At 42.2% G+C, this 20681-nt stretch overlaps 1 protein-coding gene across 7 annotated transcripts in view; it reads left to right on the top strand.

Annotated features, from left to right (window-relative positions):
• The window catches only part of clockb (clock circadian regulator b), a 37937-nt gene extending 17256 nt beyond the window's left edge, over positions 1-20681 (top strand). For 5 of the 7 annotated variants that reach the window (XM_012851352.3, XM_021309929.2, XM_036136855.1 and 2 more), the window contains 12 exons: positions 1148-1254; positions 1366-1513; positions 1627-1702; positions 5643-5787; positions 5911-6014; positions 8348-8428; positions 8758-8916; positions 9481-9750; positions 10515-10702; positions 10801-10933; positions 12674-12805; positions 16407-20681. In XM_012851352.3, the coding sequence (XP_012706806.3) occupies positions 1148-1254; positions 1366-1513; positions 1627-1702; positions 5643-5787; positions 5911-6014; positions 8348-8428; positions 8758-8916; positions 9481-9750; positions 10515-10702; positions 10801-10933; positions 12674-12805; positions 16407-16721 (1858 nt within the window). In that variant the 3' untranslated portion in view covers positions 16722-20681. The remainder of the gene's footprint in view (positions 1-1147; positions 1255-1365; positions 1514-1626; positions 1703-5642; positions 5788-5910; positions 6015-8347; positions 8429-8757; positions 8917-9480; positions 9751-10514; positions 10703-10800; positions 10934-12673; positions 12806-16406) is intronic. The other 2 variants (XM_036136857.1, XM_036136856.1) reach the window with 2 other exon arrangements.

The raw sequence follows: 20681 nt of genomic DNA, 5'->3' as shown, positions 1-20681 counted from the left end.
CAGCACAAAAGGTCTTGTTGTTGGAGACGAGTTGTGCCAACGTCATTGAGAAACTTGTCTTGCCGTGTAATGAAGTTGTTTCAATGACAATACAGCTGCAGGAAGCGTTGCAGTGAAACTATGTTGCTGGGATGGAAATGGTTTTTGCCCGGGATCTGCCCAGACTAGTTACTGTCTTGGGTGTATGCTCACAGTGACCCCAAAGCAGAAAGTCGCTGATCTGTAACTTGGGCGTTAGTTTGTTGCAAGTCATGTCATCGTCATGTCTTTCAGAAACGTCATCACACCTTTCATGTTATCCTGATGTTGCGAGCTCAGACCCTGTTATACCCTCCAGTTTATGCACGGATAAAAGCTGTAATTTACTGCCGTCATCCCCAGGGTACACGGTGTGTGTTATGCTGAGATGCTGAAATATAGCGGACACCTTGGTGTTTTGACAAGTTTCTCACAGGTTTTCACTAAGTTTTGTCCAAACGACCGTCATAAAAAGCATCATCTTTACTATTTTTATTTTACTGGCAGTAGTAGGGCCGTTCTGGAATGAAAGGAGCAGCGTTGACATAAACAACTGTCAAGTGTTTCATCCAAGCAATAATTGGTGATATTTTAGGCACGTTTGGTGCATTTTTAAGTGACTTACTAAGATTTAAGACGAGCTATCTAGGACTGTTGGTTTTAAGACATAATAATCCCCCCTGGTTGGTTTGGCTCCAGGGAGGAAGATGATAAAAATAAACTAACACACAGGATTCCCCCCACCCCCCCCTTTTTTTTCTCACCTCTTTATAACCATAACACACAAACACACTCATGTGCACAAATACACTGGCAGACGGATGAAAACAGACTTGACCCATTTTCACACACGCACTGCAGCCGTGCAAGTGGTGTAGAGATGGGATGGCATGTGTGAACACAAAGATCTGCTGCATTTCCTCTGGACTTCCACTGGAGACCCCCCCCCCCCCTCCCCTGATTCGCCTTGTATAAAATATCTGGAAGGGGAAACGATGAAAAGTGACGGAGGGGGAAAAACAGTAATGGCTCGTTTTCAGAGACATTTCCTGGGAACGAGAAGCTGAGCCATGTCGAGTCATACGTTTTTTTTTTCACCCCCCATGATGTGTCATTTTTCTCTTTTCAGAGCGCCACCAATAATAGGCTACCTGCCTTTTGAGGTTCTGGGAACATCGGGGTATGATTATTACCACGTGGACGACTTGGAGACGCTGGCTAAATGTCACGAACACCGTAAGAGGCCGCGCTCTTTCTCGTTCGTCCAAGCTTCTTTGCAGGGGTCCCGTCTCTGCCCCTCTTCTGACATCTTTTGCCCCTGCCTGTCTTCGTCCCTCTCCTTGTCAGTGATGCAGTATGGAAAAGGGAAGTCGTGCTATTATCGTTTCCTGACTAAAGGTCAACAGTGGATCTGGCTGCAGACGCACTACTACATCACCTATCATCAGTGGAACTCCAGACCGGAGTTCATCGTTTGCACACACACGGTGGTCAGGTGCGGTCCTCTTTACACGCTCTCATCTTCATAAACACCACCTTTTATTGTTCTTCATTGATTTGTTTATGCATCCCTCTAATTATAGCCCCTTTTCTCTGTCTAATGTGCAGCTATGCAGAGGTGAGGGCAGAGCAGCGCAGGGAGCTGGGAATTGAAGAGTCCAATCCGGAGGCAGCTGTTGATAAAGTGAGTCATCGCCTCTAGAAATGGTCTGATGAGTTTCATTTGCATTTTTCTCAACCACTTTAGCTGAAGAAGTTGACGGATCTGGAGGACGCGGGCTAGATTATTCAAGAACAGCTATAAATAAAGTATGACCAGGCTTGTTTTGTACTGATAATGTAATAGACACTGAAACAAAACTCATCTATATTTGACCAAAAATATGCTGGTGTTAATTCTTTGGGGGCCGAGGCAGCGGCCAGTATGAGATCCTGACGCTATGATAACTTTGGGTAAAAATACCACAGCTTTAACGGATCACTTTTAGCGGCGCACAATCTTATGTGTAACAGCAATACTTGTGTTACAATGACCAATATCTGTCATGATAGAATAGTTTTTGTGACTCTCTTTCCCACCACTCTTTGTGAGCTTAAGCTAAATTGGCCACTATATACATACATCAAGTGTGGGCATCAGGGTTATAAAAGTCCATATCCCGCAGGCCATATATCTTACAGGTATACAGAATTGCAATTGAAATATATTCTTACAAAATATTGTGTCCTGGCAATGCTTGGCAATTGGCCCTGATACTACGACTAGTGCTGCTGTTTGATATATTTGGCAGTTCTAGTCCATGTATTTACAGAACAATATCAAACGAAAAGTACAACACCATATAAATGCTTTATTGAAAGAAAAAAAAAACAGCAACAGCTGGTTCATACATCTTTCTTTATTTTTGTATGCAAGTTAGAATGAAGAATAATCATCCGGCGAGTTTCCTAATGGCTTTCTGGGGCCTATGGTGCAGAATATTATGGATGAACAACTTATTGCCTTGTTTTGTTGTCTGGCTGTCTGCTCCGGTAGATAGCCTCTCCGTAGGTTACAAATTGAATTTTTCCCAGTTATTCTGTGTGGCGGCAACCTCGTTTCAGCCAGCTGCCTGGCAGTGTGCAGGAAGAGGTGGAGAAGAGGCAGTGCCCTGGCTTAAACAGTGGGAAAAACATTAAGGACACTAAATGATAGGAGCCATATTAAAGGTTCTTTTTTAAAGCAGTTTGACGCTCATGTTGTTTCGCTGCTGCTGTTTGCCCTTGAACTCAGAAAACTTGTCAGTCAGTTATGCATCGGCCTGCAAACGCCTGGCAGCAATCCAGCAAAACTAGTGGCACAGGTAGCTGTGGTTCTTCCACAGTCTTGGAGACATGCCATCACATTACTCACAGGTGCATCTCCAAATTGTAATTGTAATTTTGATAATTATGCCTTACAAAGGATGAAACCACAAAATTGTCATCTTCTCAGAAAAAATAAATTAGTTTTTCTGTTGGAAAAGTTACATGTTGGCTCCCTAATTAGGTAACTGGTTCAGAACATCTGTAAAGGTTTCCTGGGTCTCCGGATCACAGTGTCAATCTCCAGCCCAGACGTGTCCCTGGTCCAGCACACCTCCAACAGATGTGCTAATGTCACCAGTGTGCTTTATCAGCCCTGCTGGGACTGTTTAATGTGCGTCAGGGAACTTCCTTAATGGCACGCAGACACACTGCTGCAAAAGCTAGACGATCCCTTAAAAGGTCCTTGCAGCTGCGTTTGTACACTACGGCTCAAAATATGAACGCCACTATGAGAGCTCTCTGCCTCCAGCCTTGGTGAAGCCCTGGAAACCGCCGCGCATGGAACCTGTAGCAGCAATCACAGATGTTTATTTTGAAATCTTTTAATCTCTTAAAGAAGAATAGATGCTGTCTCCAAACATGCTATTCTGGCCTGGAGAATCTAAACTTCTGGTTCTTCATGACCCACTAACTCAGTGGTCTCCAACCTTTTTAAGCCCAAGATCCCCGACCTCCACTTTGGTAGGAAGCAAGATCTACCTGTAGAGGCGTTGCAAGAAAAATAGCCCAGATTCTACTTCAAACTTGAAGTCTTTTATTCATGAATTAACTCATAAATCATCTGTTTTTGAATTACATAAAATGTTTTGGTCCAACTGGACAAGTTAACGCAACAAAGAAAACATTGTAAGTAGCATATCAAACTGGCCATAGCTTCACATCAACACATAAACTTCAATTCATCTCAACACAAAAGTAAAGTAATGTCTTATCAAGTGTTATGCTTATCTCCTGAAGCGTCACTAAAGTCACATTAAAATCAACATTTTACCAAACCGAACTCTTACTTTAACACAATCCTCAATGCGACTATAGGTACAGCTTTATGTCCAACACAAAAAGTAAAAGCGTGGCCTATTTCCTTTCATGGGGTTCCTAAATTTTTTTGCCATCATAACAAAAGTTGTGGGAAGAAAATTAGAACATAATTTGAATTAAACTGCAATAAAGTTGCAAAATCCACAACAGAATCGTGAGGATTTTCAGGTGCACCCCCCCCCCCCAGCAGCAGCCGAGGCTGCAACGGGGTGTGGGCGAGAGAATATCACTTCATCTTAAAATGAAGCATAGAAGAAGACTAAAAATAAATAGATTTCCATGTCAATACATTTTATTTATTTATTAATTTAGCAGTTTTTGATTTTAATTTACACAAAGGAAATGTTTATTTACACGTCTTTATGGTGTGGGGAAAAAACACCGTCAGACGGTATTACAGATTTCAGCTCGCGCATCCCTGGTCTATTCTATCATCGGGATCTACAGGGAATATTTCAAAGATCTACCAGTCGATTGCGATCGACGGGTTGGCGACCACTGCACTAACTCCTCTTTAGACAGAAGGAGGTTTTATATTATCACAGGGATCTTTGTTAGTAAATCACCTGTCCATGCACAGCTATGTAGTGGCTCTTCATTTGTACCGCTGGGATTTAAAGGTCAGTATCATCCTGTTTATCAGATTGTCGAGATAAGAAGTGGTCGTCCTGCGATATTAAACATAACCTCTAATCGATGATGGTTGCAAAGCAAAAAAATAAAGGTTTTGCTGCATGAATCATTTTTTCTTGAATTTATTTCAGGACATTATCTAGAAATACAGCTGATATTCAACTTGCATGTACAATTTAGAGTTTTATTTCAGATACATTTTTCTCTTTGATGCTCTGAATGGTTGCACATAGAGATTTAGAGTTTGAAAAAAAAAAGAGTAGAATTAATTTTAACATTGTTGTCACTATAAACGCTACAAATCATAATGAAAGTTTAGGTCCATATTGCCCACCTCTGCTTGTAAAGTGTTAGTTCTCAACTTCCTTTTTTTTTCACTCCTAACCTGATAAATGATAAAAAAAGCTCTAAGATCACACACTTACACATGCACCCACACACACTATCATTTCCAGAAGGTTGTTAGCTTAGATCGTCTGCTTTGACTATCAGTCACATGTTTTGTCCCAGAATTGTTAAAGAATCTTGCAAGCTTTACTTTTATTTGCTTCTGTTGTTATAAAGGTGCTAAAACTCTCCTTGTCAGATGGACGGTGCTCAAGTATAAAATGAAACTTTCTTTGGTCTATCTGGATGCATCATTTAATGCCTTGGTAGAACGTAGTAGACGGTGAGATGAGATCTAAATCAGTGATGTGCAAAGTTTCATTTATGCATAATCCTGTCATGTATGGAGTCATTGCTGTATCAGCATGGGTGTGATTGATGCAGTATACGATTAATAAATATATACTTTAAATGCAATGCATTCACACTCTGCAGTAATATACTGAGCTGATCTGATGGACTCTCGCTGCCTTTACCTGCTATAAGACGCTATTAGACACAAAACGCTCATGGAAAGTAGTGGCAACGACTTGATGGCAAAAAAGAAAGAAGAGTGGTTAACTGAGGGTTCATGGCTCCATTTACCATCGCAATGGTCAACAGAAATGTTGAAACTGCTTGTTTTCCTAATTTTATGTCAATTATGTCCCGTTTTTTCATTTTCTCCGTATCCAGTTGGACTTGTGTTCATCTTTGGTGTTATTTCTTTAAATCTGTAGAGTCAGGACTCTGGTTCGGATTCACAACTAAACACGAACAGCTTGAAGGAAGCGCTGGAGCGGTTCGACCATAGTCGGACGCCCTCAACGTCTTCGCGAAGCTCCCGGAAGTCCTCGTCACACGTCTCGGACAACACTTGCACTTGTAAGGAGCTCTACACATTTACAGTAACAACAAGCTTTATTTTAGCGAGTTAAAGCCCAGTACTAGAAGGGATCTGTGTTTCATTGGGATCAGGGGGGGTGACCGCTTGTTCTGTCTCTGCAGCAACAGCTCCCAAGCTACACATGGACATGGCCTCGCCTCCTCGGCAGTCCCTGGCCTCTAACATGGAGATGACGCCTCAGCGACGCTCCTCCATCAGCAGCCAGGTGGGACAGGATCGGACGAAATAATGACGTTTAATTCTGCTGGATGTTTTTTACAGAATTGAAATAAACACATACATTTTTTTATTTATTTATATAGCGCCAATTCACAACACCTCATCTCAAGGCACTTTACAAAGTCAAATTATACAGACAGGGATGGGTACCTTTCACTTTTGAACCAATAAACGGTACCTGGGAATTAATACTGGTATTTAATGGTACCTATTCTCGCTACTTTTGTGTGTTTATGTAGTAATAAATGTTAATTTATCAATAAAATCTTACATTTTCAATTTAACAAACTTATTTCTCAGTGTATAAACTTGTTTGGATTTAAAAATGAACCATATGAAATTATTTATACATTTTAATACATGAATACACAACACATAAACTATTTATTTTAACCAAAACAGCAGCTGTCAGAGGCACAGAGTAAATGAGGTGAATACGGGATTGAAGCTGTGTGTGAATAACATTCAGGGAACTGTTTTTAGCGGAAGTTTCAGAGAAGAAACATATTTTATCCCACTTTTAAATCTTAAATCGGGGCGGGATACGTTTGCAGTGAGGGAACAGAAGCTCTCTTCTCTGCTCTCTTTGCTCTGACTGCAGGCGGGCTTCAGGACGAGGCAGCATCAGCAGCTGTCTGTCCGTCTGTGAGACAGGGCTTGGAGAAGTAGGAATTCCCGCTGCTGGTCTTGCACTTTGCTTCACAAATGTTGCAGTGAGCGTAATCTGCAGGGCATTTTGGAAAGTGGGGCCAGGCTTGATAGAAAAGTGTTCTGGCTGATAGAACACTTTTCTATCAGCCAGGCTTGCTTTGTTGGACCACCAGCAGCTACTGACATCATTATGCTTTTGTGCGTGCAATGTTCGGCATGGAAAATCACTCAGTGTCACGGTGATGCGTTTTTTTGTACCGAAACATGGTACCGTTTGACTTTACGTGAATTGGTACCCGGTAGTACCGACGGGATTCAGTCGGTACCTATAAACGTACCTTATTCAGTACTCATCCCTACATGCAGACAGATTGGTCAGAAAGTTTCCTGTCTAAGGAACCCCAGCAGATTGCATCAATCTTGACAAGCAGCATTGTCCATGGCTTAGCAGCAATCCCTCATCCTGAGCATGCATGAAGCGACAGTGGAGAGGAAAACTCCCTTTTAACAGGGAGAAAAACCTCCAGCAGAACCAGGCTCAGTGTGAACGGTCATCTGCCTCGACCGACTGAGGGTTTAGAGAAGACAGAGCAGAGACACAAAAAGCACAGAAACAAATATTGATCCAAGAATCCTTTCTATGTTATATGGTAACAGCGGATGATCTTTGTCCTCTGGATGATGTCGACACTTGTGTGGAGAGAAATGTAGTCGGTCTCTGTCTTGGATAGCGTTGCTGATGAGAGTAGAGGGTTGAAAATGGAAACCTTTGTTAGCTTTCTCCCCCAACACTGAATCAGCTACAGATTATAATCCCCTGTTAGAAGAATGAGACTCGGCACATGGTTCCTACACAGTCCGGAAAAGCATTGAAATTTTCAGGTATAGGTTTATATGGAAAGCAAAATAGAGTTTGAAAATTAGTCCCTAATTTGTATAAAACTTGTATCTGTTAGTCTTTCTTTCCATTTTCACAGTTTCCTTATTTCAGACCTGACCACTGTAGAAAAGCCACTAAATACTGGCCTTCAGTATTTACACTTTACACAGATTTGGCCTGTAAACTGTACAGGAAGCCGTCCTACAGCATGTCTAGCTTTGCTGAAGCTTTGCTAGAGCACAGACTTTGTAAAGAATCTAGCTATGCAAAGGATCACAGGCTTAGCTAAATATATAAAATAGACTTTTTTCACTTTCTTTGGCACATTGTGTTAAAAGGGCCGTTTCTCTATATCAACTTATGTGAGCTTAATACAGATAACCACACAAAAATAAGGTCCAAAGAAGTGAAGGTATCCTTGTTGTGGAAATTAAAACTCTAGCAAAGATACCTTTAGGACCTACGTACTGAAATGTCATAACAGGAGCTTAAAAAGCAGACTAGATTCAATTCAGTTCAATATTTTTGCATCGCAAATTCATAACCCTAACCCAACTTACGGCATTTAAAAAAAAGATAATTCAATCCAATAATACAGAGATTCAAATCAGTTATATACATCCCTATTTGATCCTAGTTGTTAAACAGTTCAGTCAATTTTAGTATTTTATTAAAAAAAGTATTTTATCCTACGAAGCCCAACCAATAGCATCGAGTCGCAAGATAAATTAAAAAGTATGACAGCCTTCTTTACCTTTGATGTTTCTTGCGTATCTTTGTATTTGCAGTCTATGAGTTCTCAGACCACAGGACAGATCACTCAGCAGCAGCAGCAGCAGCAGCAGCAGCCGCTTCAGACCAGCGTGCAGGTAAGAAGCTACAATGGGGCCACCAGTCCCGCCTGCCTCAGGCAAGAGAAAAAGCACAAGAAACTAACAGCGACGGACTTATACATGTGTGAAAGAATATGATCTGATGGGACCTGATGCAGGATGTCCCACAGTGATGGAGCGCTGAAAGAACAGCAAATACACATAGAACGTAGAGGAATGGTCTTGTCTGTGCAGTGGGTTTTAGATGATGGGTTAGGTTATGATGCGACATGTGAATCTGCAAACTGGAATGTATTAGAGGGCTCTATCCTGTTTAGCTTGATGCAAAAGCGGATTTTTACGAGGCTTTTCTTTGCCTTCCCAAGCCGGTGCTGGAGTTCTCAGCACAGGTGAACGCCATGCAGCACCTGAAGGACCAGCTGGAGCAGAGAACCCGAATGATCCAGGCAAACATCCAGCGGCAGCAGGAGGAGCTGAGGCACATCCAGGATCAGCTGCAGAGAGTCCAGGGCCAGGGCATACAGGTGGGCTGTAAACGACCGGCAACGCCTTCGACGCTGTCCTGACCTTTATGTTGTAGAGAATGCAGATGGATTAGACCGGTTTAATGTGTGGTTTCTTAATATTTGTTTAGAACATTCCAACTTTTCTACTAGATGTTTATTTTAGAGCTACAAATGGTTTGTTATATTTCACACCAGCTTCTTAATTGCTAGGTGGATAGATGTAACACTTTAATACAGTTTCACAGCTTGATTTCACATTTAGGACTTTCAGCAATGGAAAATGGCAAAAGATGAGTGTAAAACAGTAGCTTTGAGGCTTCTTTCCCAATGTTTTGGGAAATAAGATTTGAACGCCACAAACAAAAAAAACAACCTATCTCCCTCTTTATTCAGACCAGTAGATTGCTTTGTTTTCACTTTTTTGGCTTTGTTTACCTGACTTGGATCAGAGATGTAATAGCAATAGCTGGCTGTCATTATCCGAATCCAGAACCTTTCTTTCTGTTTGGAAATACGTTTGGTTTTACTATACAATGAAAAATAACAGAAAGTCATGAAAAAAACATTTGATGTCCCCATCAGATGCTGCTGCAACAACAACAGCAGCAGCAGCAGCAGCAGAGTGGAACGATGAACGTACAGCTACCACAGGTGGGGTCGGTCCAACAAGCCGCGACGCTGGCTGGTCAGGTCCAGCAACCTTCAGTCAACCTTGTTCATTCGGGATCTCAGCAGCTCACCGTTCAGCAGCAAGCTCCTCCTGCTCCTCCTCCTCCTCAACAACAACAACAACAACAACAACAACAACAACAACAACAGAGCTTACAGCAGCAGACCAACGCACTCACACAGGTGCTGCCCCGTTTTAGAAAGTTCACACTAAAATGTCTCAACGCTTTCTTGCACGGCTTCGACTCTAAGGGAATAACCTTTTCACAGCTTTTGACTTTATAACCCTAGAACCTTCTCTCACATGATTGTCGTTTTCCCTAAATAAAAATGGAGATCCTGATGGTTTTCTTCTCGCTGGTCTTCAATGAGCGCTGGATTTAGTGGTTGCACGGCTAATGGTTAGTTGTCCCGTTGGTACATTCTCCCACCTGAGCTGTGGATCTCTGCAGCTCCTGCAGAGTCACCATTCTGCTTCCCTGATTATGGATTTTAATTTAACCTTAATAGTTCTATAAAGGAGATTTGCAAGATAGTTTTTCATAATAGATGAAATTAGGACCTTTGGGGGCGGCAGATATGTGGCAGGACTGTTAGAGACTTCTTTAATGCGCCTCTCACCCAGCTTGGCCTTTTAGGGTGGACGGCCTTCTCTCGGTGAGTTTGCAGTTGTACGATGCTCTTTGAATTTTCACATGACACGAACCGTAGCTTCAGATGAAGCTAAACTCCACAACGTCTTTTCTGCTCCGTCTGGTCTGTTCATTGCAACGTTGTGTTGACCTTTCACACAGAAGGCAAATAAAACGGATTCAATAACATGACAAATGGTGGTCTAAATACGAAGTGTATTGGAGAGAGTGTAGCCATGTTGGAGACAATGTTTATGTAGCGCTGCTGTAAAGAAATCAACGTAACGTCCCCATATGTTGCATTTGTGTATCCAGTGTCAGCCCCAGCAAGCAGGCCAGGCTCAGGGCCAGGCCCAGGGATCCGTGTCGGCCCCGCTGTACAACACCATGATGATTTCCCAGCCGGGACAGCCAAACGTGCTGCAGATCAGCACCAGCCTCCCGCAGAACAACGCGCAGCAGGGCACCGCCGTGGCCACCTTCACGCAGGACCGACAGATCCGGTGAGCAGACAAAAGACAAACCAAAGCTTTTAGTGATTTATTATGTTAATGACGAGGACGGATGGATCCTAACTATTTTTTTTTTTTCCCCCTCCCAGATTCCCAGCGGGGCAGCAGCTCGTTACCAAGCTGGTGACGACTCCGATGCATGCATGTGGTGCCGTCATGGTGCCCACCTCTATGTTTATGGGCCAGGTTGTTACAGCATACAACCCTTTTGGTGGCCAGCAGGTAAATAAACATTCATGCCAGAAAGGCGATTCTGTCTCTGCCCTCTGATCTGCAGACACACACAGTTATGACCTGGTGCAAATCTGTAAAGAACCTTAAACTAAATTCATCTTTTATTGCAACAGATCTCAAAATCAGAAAATAAAACAAGAAGTATTTGGTAAATGCTCTGTTTTCCAACAGGACAGCGCGTAGTGTTGACCCAGTATCCTCCTACCACTGCAAAATGTTTAATTAAAGGCTGGATTGTTTCACATTTGTTCAGTGTAATGTGCTGCTGCAGTAAAAGCTGTAGTTATTTTCGGGGTTGTTGCTCATTTTTATCGTGGATGTCTGTAAATCTGTAAATATCCTGACTAGAGCAGATAATCGATTAGGGATCAGCTGTCCTGCCGATCCGTGCTTCTAACCTAACGAGTCACATCAGAGGTGATGGAGACAAACATCTTGCATTTCAGTCCTGAGAACAGTTTTTTTGTAGTTTCTGTACAAAAAGGAAATGATCAATTTGTTATTTGCCAAAAAAGAGGCTTGTAGTCAAGCTAGGCTGCCATCGTTTATTGTGTACGGGTCTGTGCATCCCTCCATGGATACATGAAGGGATGCACAGGAAACAAAGGAAACCTTCTGGGAATGGCACGTATGGGTGGGACATCCTGGTGGACTGTGTGTGCCACCTCTGTAGGGTCCAGGTATCGCCTCATGCTACCAGTAGTGACACTGATCCAGGTCAGATGTAAAAGTACTGGAAAGCAGTCAGAACAAAACAGGAGGGAAAGTTGTCTGTGTTGTCTCATTGTTGCCCCTTTAGTGCCCCGGTTGTTAATTTCATTAGCGCCAGAACGGCCGACACTCATTAACGTCCCCCTCTACTACCGACCTGACCAGATCAATATTGCAGACATTTAACTTAAGCCCCGTTCACATGGGATCAGTTTCACCTAGGGACCTCATGTAATAAATAAATGACCCTCCTACGTCAGCTTTTTAAGTGCCGCATTCACACGGGATAACTGAAGCCTGAGGTGTGATGAAATGTACGGACATCTCTGCTGCGTGATGTGAATGTGAGCAGCTGTGCAACATAAGCAGCTGACAACTCCACTTATATGGGACTTTGGGCTCTCTCTCTTTTTTAAAGTCGCTTATTTGGGCTTGTCATTTTTCCAACAGAACCTCTTCTCCTGTCTATCGCACTGTGCAGCAAAATTGTAAAATTTTTACTTTACAAATTACTGACATGGCACATTCGCCCGAGATTAAAAACAGACAATATCACCTGTGGTCCCTAAATAAAACTAATCTCTGCAAATGGGGCTTTACCTGATATTAGACTAAAATTAAACAAAGAGCCCCTTTAATTCTTTTGAGCAGTGTATGCCAAACAATTGCACTGGATAAACTGAACTGTTGTAAGGACGTTGCCTATTCAGTAATATTTGTTATTAACGGCACTATTTGTGTTTTAGGGCCCTTTGGCTGTAGGCAGTGACGCACAGTGAGAGCAAAATGTTGCCAAAACAGACTGGAGGATTCTTAATACCTTCTGTTCTTACTTTTATCACCAGAAAAACTACAAAATGAAATGTTAGGTCAATATCGAGCTGGTGCATTTAATTTCCCAATCAACACAAGAAAGATGTGTGTTAAGGTGAAGTATCGGTGAAAGTATTAGTGGAAAGCAGAAAACGTCCCCTTCTCTGTTTTAACCGTCTCCCCTTTTCCTCTGTGTGACCTCAGCAGGGAGGACAGACCCAGACCCTGACGCTACAACCGGCCCAGTCATCACAATGTCAGCCTGATGGCCAAAACCAAACAGCTGTAGTGGCACAAAACAGCCAGCAGGGGCAGCAGCAGCAGCAGTTCCTGCAGGTAACGGGAGAGGGCAGAGCGAGCCCGTTTAAAGACGTCATACTGTCTGTTTATTTTGCACTACGTCTTTAATGTCTCTCTGTCTCAACGAGAGGTTAAAATAGTCTTAAGTGTCTGAAGCAGAATTGATATCTCAGTGTTTGATGTGTTTTTTAAATATTTATTAAATAAAGATCAGTAGTAGTGTCAGACCTAAGCAGATAAAAGCAATTGCTTGATATAATTTCAGATTGACATTTGAGAAAGTTGCCACATTTCTTCTGGCTGGTGCCAGTCGCTGCAGAGGTGGATTAAACACTTCTGGGTTAAACAACATTGAATAGTAATAACCCAGATCAGATTATGTTGAGCTTTTCTACCCAAATGGTTCCAGTTTTTAACCCAGGTCTGGTGCTATGGTCGGTTCTGATCTGGATCTGTAAAAGAAACAGCTTGCTTTTCCAACCAAGAGTGTCGTCATTACTTCATTATAACTGTTTTATCATTTTTATGAAGGATCATTTTATAAAATGATCCTTTTGCTCCACACATAATACCATTTATCTCAGTAGCCCTGATATCACTAATTCTTTCATGCTGTTTTAAACAACCAGCGGTTGAAAGTTTCACATTCCTGATCAGCTGATCTCTTTTTCGCTCCACCGGGTTAACCACGACTTTCAGAGACAGATCTATTAACATCACCTGGAGATATTAAGAGAGCAACAGTGTTAAAGGATTGAGTCAGAAATAATGTTTATGTCTATAATGGAAATAATTAGCTGTAAGCAGCACATTTACCTGCTTAAACAGGTTATTTCAAAATAAACAGTGGTTTAATAGGAGACAGCCAGCTTCTGATGCTAATCTGACATTTTATTATTGTTGACGCGCTTTTCCCCCAGCTTTTTTCTGTCGTTTTAAATTTAACCAATTAAGGCAGGGCCAAACCTCCTGGTGAGTCTTGGTGATGAAAATGATTACTTTCTCTGTTCCAGCAGCAAACTGGTGCTGGACTAACGCTGCTTTTAAAGTGATGGGACCAGAGTTTTGACAGGGGAGGATGCAAAAGACCTGAGGCCTCATTTATAAAACATTGTGTAGAATCCAGATTTAAACGTGTACGCCAAAAAAACGAAAATGGCCCATGCTAAAAAATAAATAAATTATTAAACCATGCACACGCACACCACCACGTAATTATACATCACTGCTGCACCTGAGTGTTTGTGCACCAGGTTCATCCTCATGTTCTGCTCTCTACACGCCCAGATTCAACCGTAAATGGTCGATGCAGAGCACCTCATGAATGTTAATGTGTATTAAAATGGGTCAGCTGATCAGTTTTCATTGCAATGGCAACCAGGGCGAAAAAGCAGAGAGACTTTGGAAAACATTTCACAGAAAAGCATTTATTGAATGTGAAAATCGGGTAAAAGCACAGATGTTGTCCACATTAATAGAACTTAATAGAAGTTAAAAAGTGAACTTGATTGCTGTTTTAAAAGTTGGATGACTGCCGTCAGTCATAATTCTGACGAGGGAGGGTGATCAGCATTTTATGAAGCTGATGGGAGACTCCCCAGTTGAGCACAAAGTGTCAGCAGTCTTTTTATTTTTTTATTTTTATTTTTTTTTTGTAGCACTAGGGGCTCAGTTTTACAACGTAGGCCGACAGGAAAGGGGGTTTGAGAGGGGGGAGGACATACGGCAAAGGACCCCAGGCCGGAATCAAACCTGGGACTCCCATGGGTCGCGCTCTCTACCCTTGTGCCATCGGAGCACGGCCGTGCGAGCCGTGTCTGATATTTGGGCTGCAAGGGCTGTTGTTCTCCTATTTATTTATTTATTTATTTGTTTGGGCCGCTGTTCAATCATGACACTGTAGAGTGGATCACGCACACTACGCTGCTACCGCTATCCCTGGGTTGCCTCCGCCTGTACTGGCAGCTCGTTATTTCTTATTTTTTTGACGCACCCTGACGTAACACGTCACCGCACTCAGTAAATGCTGTTTGAAAGATGGAGATTAGAAAGAGCTAGGGCGGCGTGGAGAAAGCTGGAATTAAAAAGAAAGCCTTTTTAATAAAATTAATAAAAGAAACCCCAATAAAATGTTCTGCAGACCTGGATTTAAGATGTAAGTTGAGTTAGGGTTTTGGGCATATTTTAAATTTACGCCTGAGAGGAATCCTCAGGCAGTTTGGCTGCAGTTCGCCACTTTAGCATCTGCATCGCCAATTTCCCCAGTTTCCAAAATGAGCATACGCACGACTCAGAGTTGCTGTGAGGATCGCACATTTTCCCACCAAGTTTTTTTAATTTATTTTTTTATTTTGGATCCCAACTTTTGTGTGTAAAGAGACATACACAAGTTTCAGGCCCCATTTTATGCATACACAAGCTTTATAAATTATGCCCGTGTTGTTTGTAAAAATTAGCACTAGCTTAGCGCTAGAACTCGGTTTGGTGGAAGCAGATCTATAGTGTCGGAGGTGCGACACTGTTGAATGTTTCAATAATTTGTCAGGATAGCACCTCAAAACTTAAAAAAATTGTCACTCGGATTCTTATGTGAGGATGTTGTGTATTTTTTAAGCGCGTAACAACTACCCTGTAAGCCGCGGAGTGTCATGAATGTGACAATTTACGGTAAAAATACGTCTGAAAGAAGCATACTGCTGGTATGACTTCTGGGAAGAATTACAGCAACTGGTAACGTCCAGTGTTAGTTAACAAGCAAACTAGCCGTCCCTGCAGGGAGGACAGAGTAGCTGTTGGGCTGCAGTGTCCTGTTTCTAACATAACGCTAAAGTAAACTCCCCTGTTATGTTAAATTAACTTACCTTGGGACGCGCATGTGGCGCAGCAGGTATCGCAACCCGTATACGGAGGCCTTAGTCCTCGATGCGGTCGACCCGGGTTCGACTCCGATCCGCGGTCCTTTGCCGCATGTCTCTCCCCCTCTTTCACCCCCCTTCCTGTCAGCCTACTTTCAGAAAAAGCAAGCCGCTAGAGCCGCAACCCCCCCCCCCCCCCAAAAAAAATACATAAAAATTTACTTACCTGTCCACCAGAAAGCTGGTAACCTCTGCACATTATCTCCGCTCCACCTGGACAGTCTACGCTGATGTAGACTGTCGTTTTCTTGTGTTTATTACTTATTTTCCTTTTCTTGGTTACCTCTCGCTGGGTAAAGAGTATGGATGGTCCTCCATTTCAACAGAAAATGGCAAATAGACTGATCTACGGTCGTCTTTGCTTGTTTTATACCGACAACACGTTTTATACACGGGTAAAACGCATAAGGCTAACAAGTTTGTCCCCTTTCAGCTACTGTAATCAAAAATGGCGTCTTCCATTGGGTCCAGCACCACCTTTGTATTTATAAACTACTCATTCTGAGCTACGAGAACGCCTTCATTTTTGATGTGATTATTAGACTTTGGCAGATTATGTATATTTGAAAGCAATACTTTATTTTTTTTTCTAATAACGAGCCAAATCAGCTACTGATACACTGTCCCTTTAAGAAGTGCAAAATAAAATAAAATAAAAAACACTGAAATTTCTAAATATCTGCTTAAATTTTAAAAAAACGTTTGCATCTTTTTGCTACTAGGGGACTCGGCTCCTTCACAGTAACCAGCTGATTCTCCAAGCAGCGTTTCCTATCCAACAGCAGGGAGGTTTCACCCAGGCAACCCTTCCACAGCAGCAACATCAACAGCAACAACAACAGCAGCAACAACATCAACAACAGCAACAACAACAACAACAGCAACAACATCAACAGCAACAACAGCAGCAAAGGCAACAAAAACAGCAACAGTCTCACCATCAGCGGCACCAGCAGCAGCTGAAACCGCAGCCGCAGAAACAGCAGAAAGCCTCGTCATCACACAGGACTGACGCTGTCAACAATCAGCAGCAATGACTCGCGGAGGAAAGCTGTGGAAACGGCTGCGTACGTCTGTGTAGGTCTTCTGGATGTTTCTGACCTCATCTACCCTCCGAAAAAAAACTGATTGCCTTCCCTTCCGTCTTTTAAAAGAAATCACTTGTAGGAACGAGGAAAAGCTCTGAGTTCATGAGGAACTCTGCGACAGCCGTCACTGAGGCTGAAGGAAGGAGAAAACACCCGTTTTTCTCCTAAGAGGTCAAATCCTGACGGAGCTTCAGTCTCTGGGGAGACTTTGGAAGATAAAGAGAAAATACACCTTACGCCGATGATAATGGACTCTTTTTTTTTAAAAGAGTCTCAAAGCGGACTGACTGTGTACAGATTTACTGTATGATAAAAAGAAAACCTGTAAATATGCAAGTATAGCCTAACAGAAAACAGAACCTTAGTATTTTATATGACTGCATGGAAATAATAACTATGTAAGCTTTTCTTAGTTGCTTTTGGAAACAGAATTTTTACTTTTTCGTGGTTTCTGGTCAAACACAGAGCAACGATGTGCTCTCTAAGACCCCCTCCCCATTCTCTTGAAAAGAAGAAAAACAAGTCCAGAACAAGGCTTTAAAGTCTTTGGGTGTGTTAAAAAAAAATGAAAAGGAAAAATAGGAAGGATTGGGCTCGGGTGTTTTTTTTAATTTTTTTTTTGTAGAAGCTGCTTTTTAACACTGTGTCTCCAGGACAAAAATGGATCCTTTTACCTTTGTAATTAAAAGTTATGTTTGACAAGAAGCTGGAAGAAACTAGATTACAGTTTAACTGAATTATTTGCAGGATGATTACTGTACGTATAACGGGTTTAGTGATTCCAAGTGCCAATAACATAGTGAATTATGTTTTTTTTATTTCAAATTACAATATTCAAAGTCATATATATATATATATATATATATAAATATATATTTTCCAAAAAGATATTACCCCTAATAACAAGTCATGCATATGTATATAGTAGGGATTATTTTTTACCAGTCAGAGAGCCCTATACGTGAGCGACGGTATATCCTCAACCTCCTGGCAACTTCAGCACTTAATGTGGTTGTGTAAAGAAACATCACTGTTAAACCCCACCCCCATTTTTTTAAAATTTGTAACCTGTGGTGTGATTCCGTAAGCTAATGTGCGTTTTTGATAAAAACGGTCGTGGTGCATGGCGCAGCGTGAGCGTGTGTGTTGTAGTGGGCGTGTGTGTTGGGCCCTGGTGTCTTACCACGTTGACTTTAGTAAGGGTTTGAAGTTGCTGGATGGTACTTTGCCTCTCAGGAATGTGGAAAGTTGTCCTGTTATTGTTTCTGCTTCTGCCTCAGTCTGGAACCAGACCAGGAAGGATTAGACAGTGATGCTTCACACACCAGAGGAGCTCGCGTTATAAAGGATGCGGCGACTGAGTGGAAAATGTGATCTCGATTTCAAAAGTCTCTCCTTTTTTTTCCTTCAAAGGCGTGGACTTCAGGGGCGTAAACAGAGTTTAGGCATGGGCCGGTATGAGATTCTCACTGTGATAACTAAGTAAAAATACCAAAACCTATAACAAAAATGTTTGACATGGATATTTAAAAAAAACTATTATGCTGATACTTGCAGTTCTCTCCCAGCGGATTGGCCAAGTTGCGGTGGGAGCCAACAGGATCAATACGTACGCCGTTTATCCTGTTGGCGCTGTAATCGTACTCCAGTTTAATTGACTTGGTGGAAATACTTTTTCTTCCTCAACCACTGTTACCACGTGGTTAGCTGGAAGCTAACCCAGTCATCTGCACCATATATTTATTCTATATAGACTTAAGCAAACAACTAAACTGTCTCTATGCAGTATTATAGTGTTTTCCCTTTCTGTCCTTTATAGATAAACGCTGGGAGTACGACGCGCTGATACGATCCAGTTAGTCAGGCTGTCTGCTCCAGTAGCTAGCCCGCAATCCGCTGCTTTTACAAACAGGCGTTACCTTTGTAAAAAGTGAGAGGTGCAACTCCTGTAGTCTCTAGATCACAGATGTTGTTTTTTTTTGTTCCCCCGACCAGAAATGCTGCTGAATCAGTGATTTTTGGATGTGATAGAGTGTTGTGCCCTTATTTCAGCCAGCTGACGGGCACTGCACAGCAATGTGTGGGGGAGGGGTCATGGCTTTGCACGTGGCCCCTCGTTAAGGAGTCTTTTAACCTTAGCAACTCGGTGAACAGAAAATGTGAGAGGTTTGGACATTTTTTGGCACACTTTGAATGGCCCATGCCTAACGTGACGAGGGGAAAGTACAGGTTGAGGAGTGACTTTTGGAATTACGGTGAGAGGGGGGGAACAAAACCCCTAACTATGACCCTGATCTTACATGTACCTACTTTAGCGCAGAAACAAACGTGGATTTTCACCAGCTAATATCTCACGGTCCACTCTGTCATCAGTGTTTCATCCTTCCTTCTCCTCACAGGTCTCAGAAAACCCTCATGCAGTCCGGTTCACTTTGTTTCTCGAATGGCAGTCGAAACCAGGACTGGGCCCGGGTCCATGCACAGAGACGGCAGTGGATTTCTGGCCCAGGCGGCGTGTGCTACAGCGATAAGCCATATCAAACGGAGAAAAAAATATATATAAAAAAAAAAAAAGGCCTCGGAGCGAAGGAGCGTGCAGTCGCTGGCAAAGGAGTGTGTTTTGCGTAGGAGAAGCTGGCGTGTGCTTGTGTGTGTTTGTGTGAATGTAGCATCTTCGTTCCTTGATCCTACTTGTATCAGTCTGGGGTGGTTGTGGGGGGGGGTGGGTCACCGTATTTGCTCCCCTTCCCTCCCCCGGTGATAGCCAATCAGTTCTTGCGTTGCAGTATAAAGAAGTGATGTTTTTTGAGAGCCGTCTCCAGCGTGGGAGACGGCTCCAAGTCCGTAACGTGGGTCGTGTGAGCGAGACGTGGCATGCGTGGTGACTTTCACTGTAACCCTGTATATTTTCATAGAAGAGATGTGTGACTGAAGAGGTTTTAGGGGAAATAGGCAATAGGAGAGCACTGGTTTAAACTGCAGAGTTACGAAGCAAATGCTAAGATCACAAAAAAAGCTCCCGTCGGATGATAGATGGTAAAAGCCGAAGTAGCTCATTGAAACAGCAAAGTTCCTGTCTGAGCCAGGTCTTCCCACCCACGACAACAAAGAGCCTCGATAGACTACGGTGTGAATGTGAGTAGAGCTGAAAATGGATCTAGTTTGTGACACTGATACCCAGCCCAAAGAATGTAAAGGTGTTTGTTTTTTTGTTTGTTTTTTTTAAAAAAAGAAAAGACTAATGGATTGTTGTAAATTTTGATTTTTCCAGATTTTATTTTTTTTTTTATTAGATTTTTTTTTTTTGGACTGGCTTTGTTATGAAGGAAAAGGAGGGGAATGAAAGAGAGCTCATCAATCACAAGTTTCCACATAGAAAAACAATACAATCATTACTGTGTTTTTAAAGTTGTTGTCGACTAGTTCTGAATGTTTCATCATTACAAATGTTTAGTTTTTTTTGTTTGTTTTTGTTTTTTTAGGAATGATGGGGAGGTTTTAGTAAAAAAAAAAAAAAATAAGCTGTTGAAGTGTTGCATAATTGATGGGCGACAGCATTAAGACGGCCACGCCCCCTTCCTCACTGCCTTCCCACACAGATGCAACAATCACTTTTTTTTTTTTCTCCAAACCACCATTTTTGTTAAGAGTGTAGTTCTAGTATAATACTGTACACAGACACAAAGCTAAAAACACCAGTATTCAGTGTAAAATGGTGCTATGCTTCTACCTGTACTGTACGTATGTAAATCCCTTCTTCTGCTCTTGAGCTGTACTCCTTTTATCTACCCCAAAGTCAAATGTAATACTAATAATCCATATTTTGAAGCAAAATGTTTGCAATTGCTATAATCCCCCCTGTCCCATCATTGGTCAACTTGAGAATAAAACACGACACCTGAACTTGAA

Source organism: Fundulus heteroclitus, chromosome 5 (assembly GCF_011125445.2).
Source record: "Fundulus heteroclitus isolate FHET01 chromosome 5, MU-UCD_Fhet_4.1, whole genome shotgun sequence".
In the NCBI taxonomy this organism is placed as follows: Eukaryota; Metazoa; Chordata; class Actinopteri; order Cyprinodontiformes; family Fundulidae; genus Fundulus; species Fundulus heteroclitus.
The sequence above is the reverse complement of the archived record's forward strand: the minus strand, read 5'-3'. Positions and strand labels throughout refer to the sequence as shown.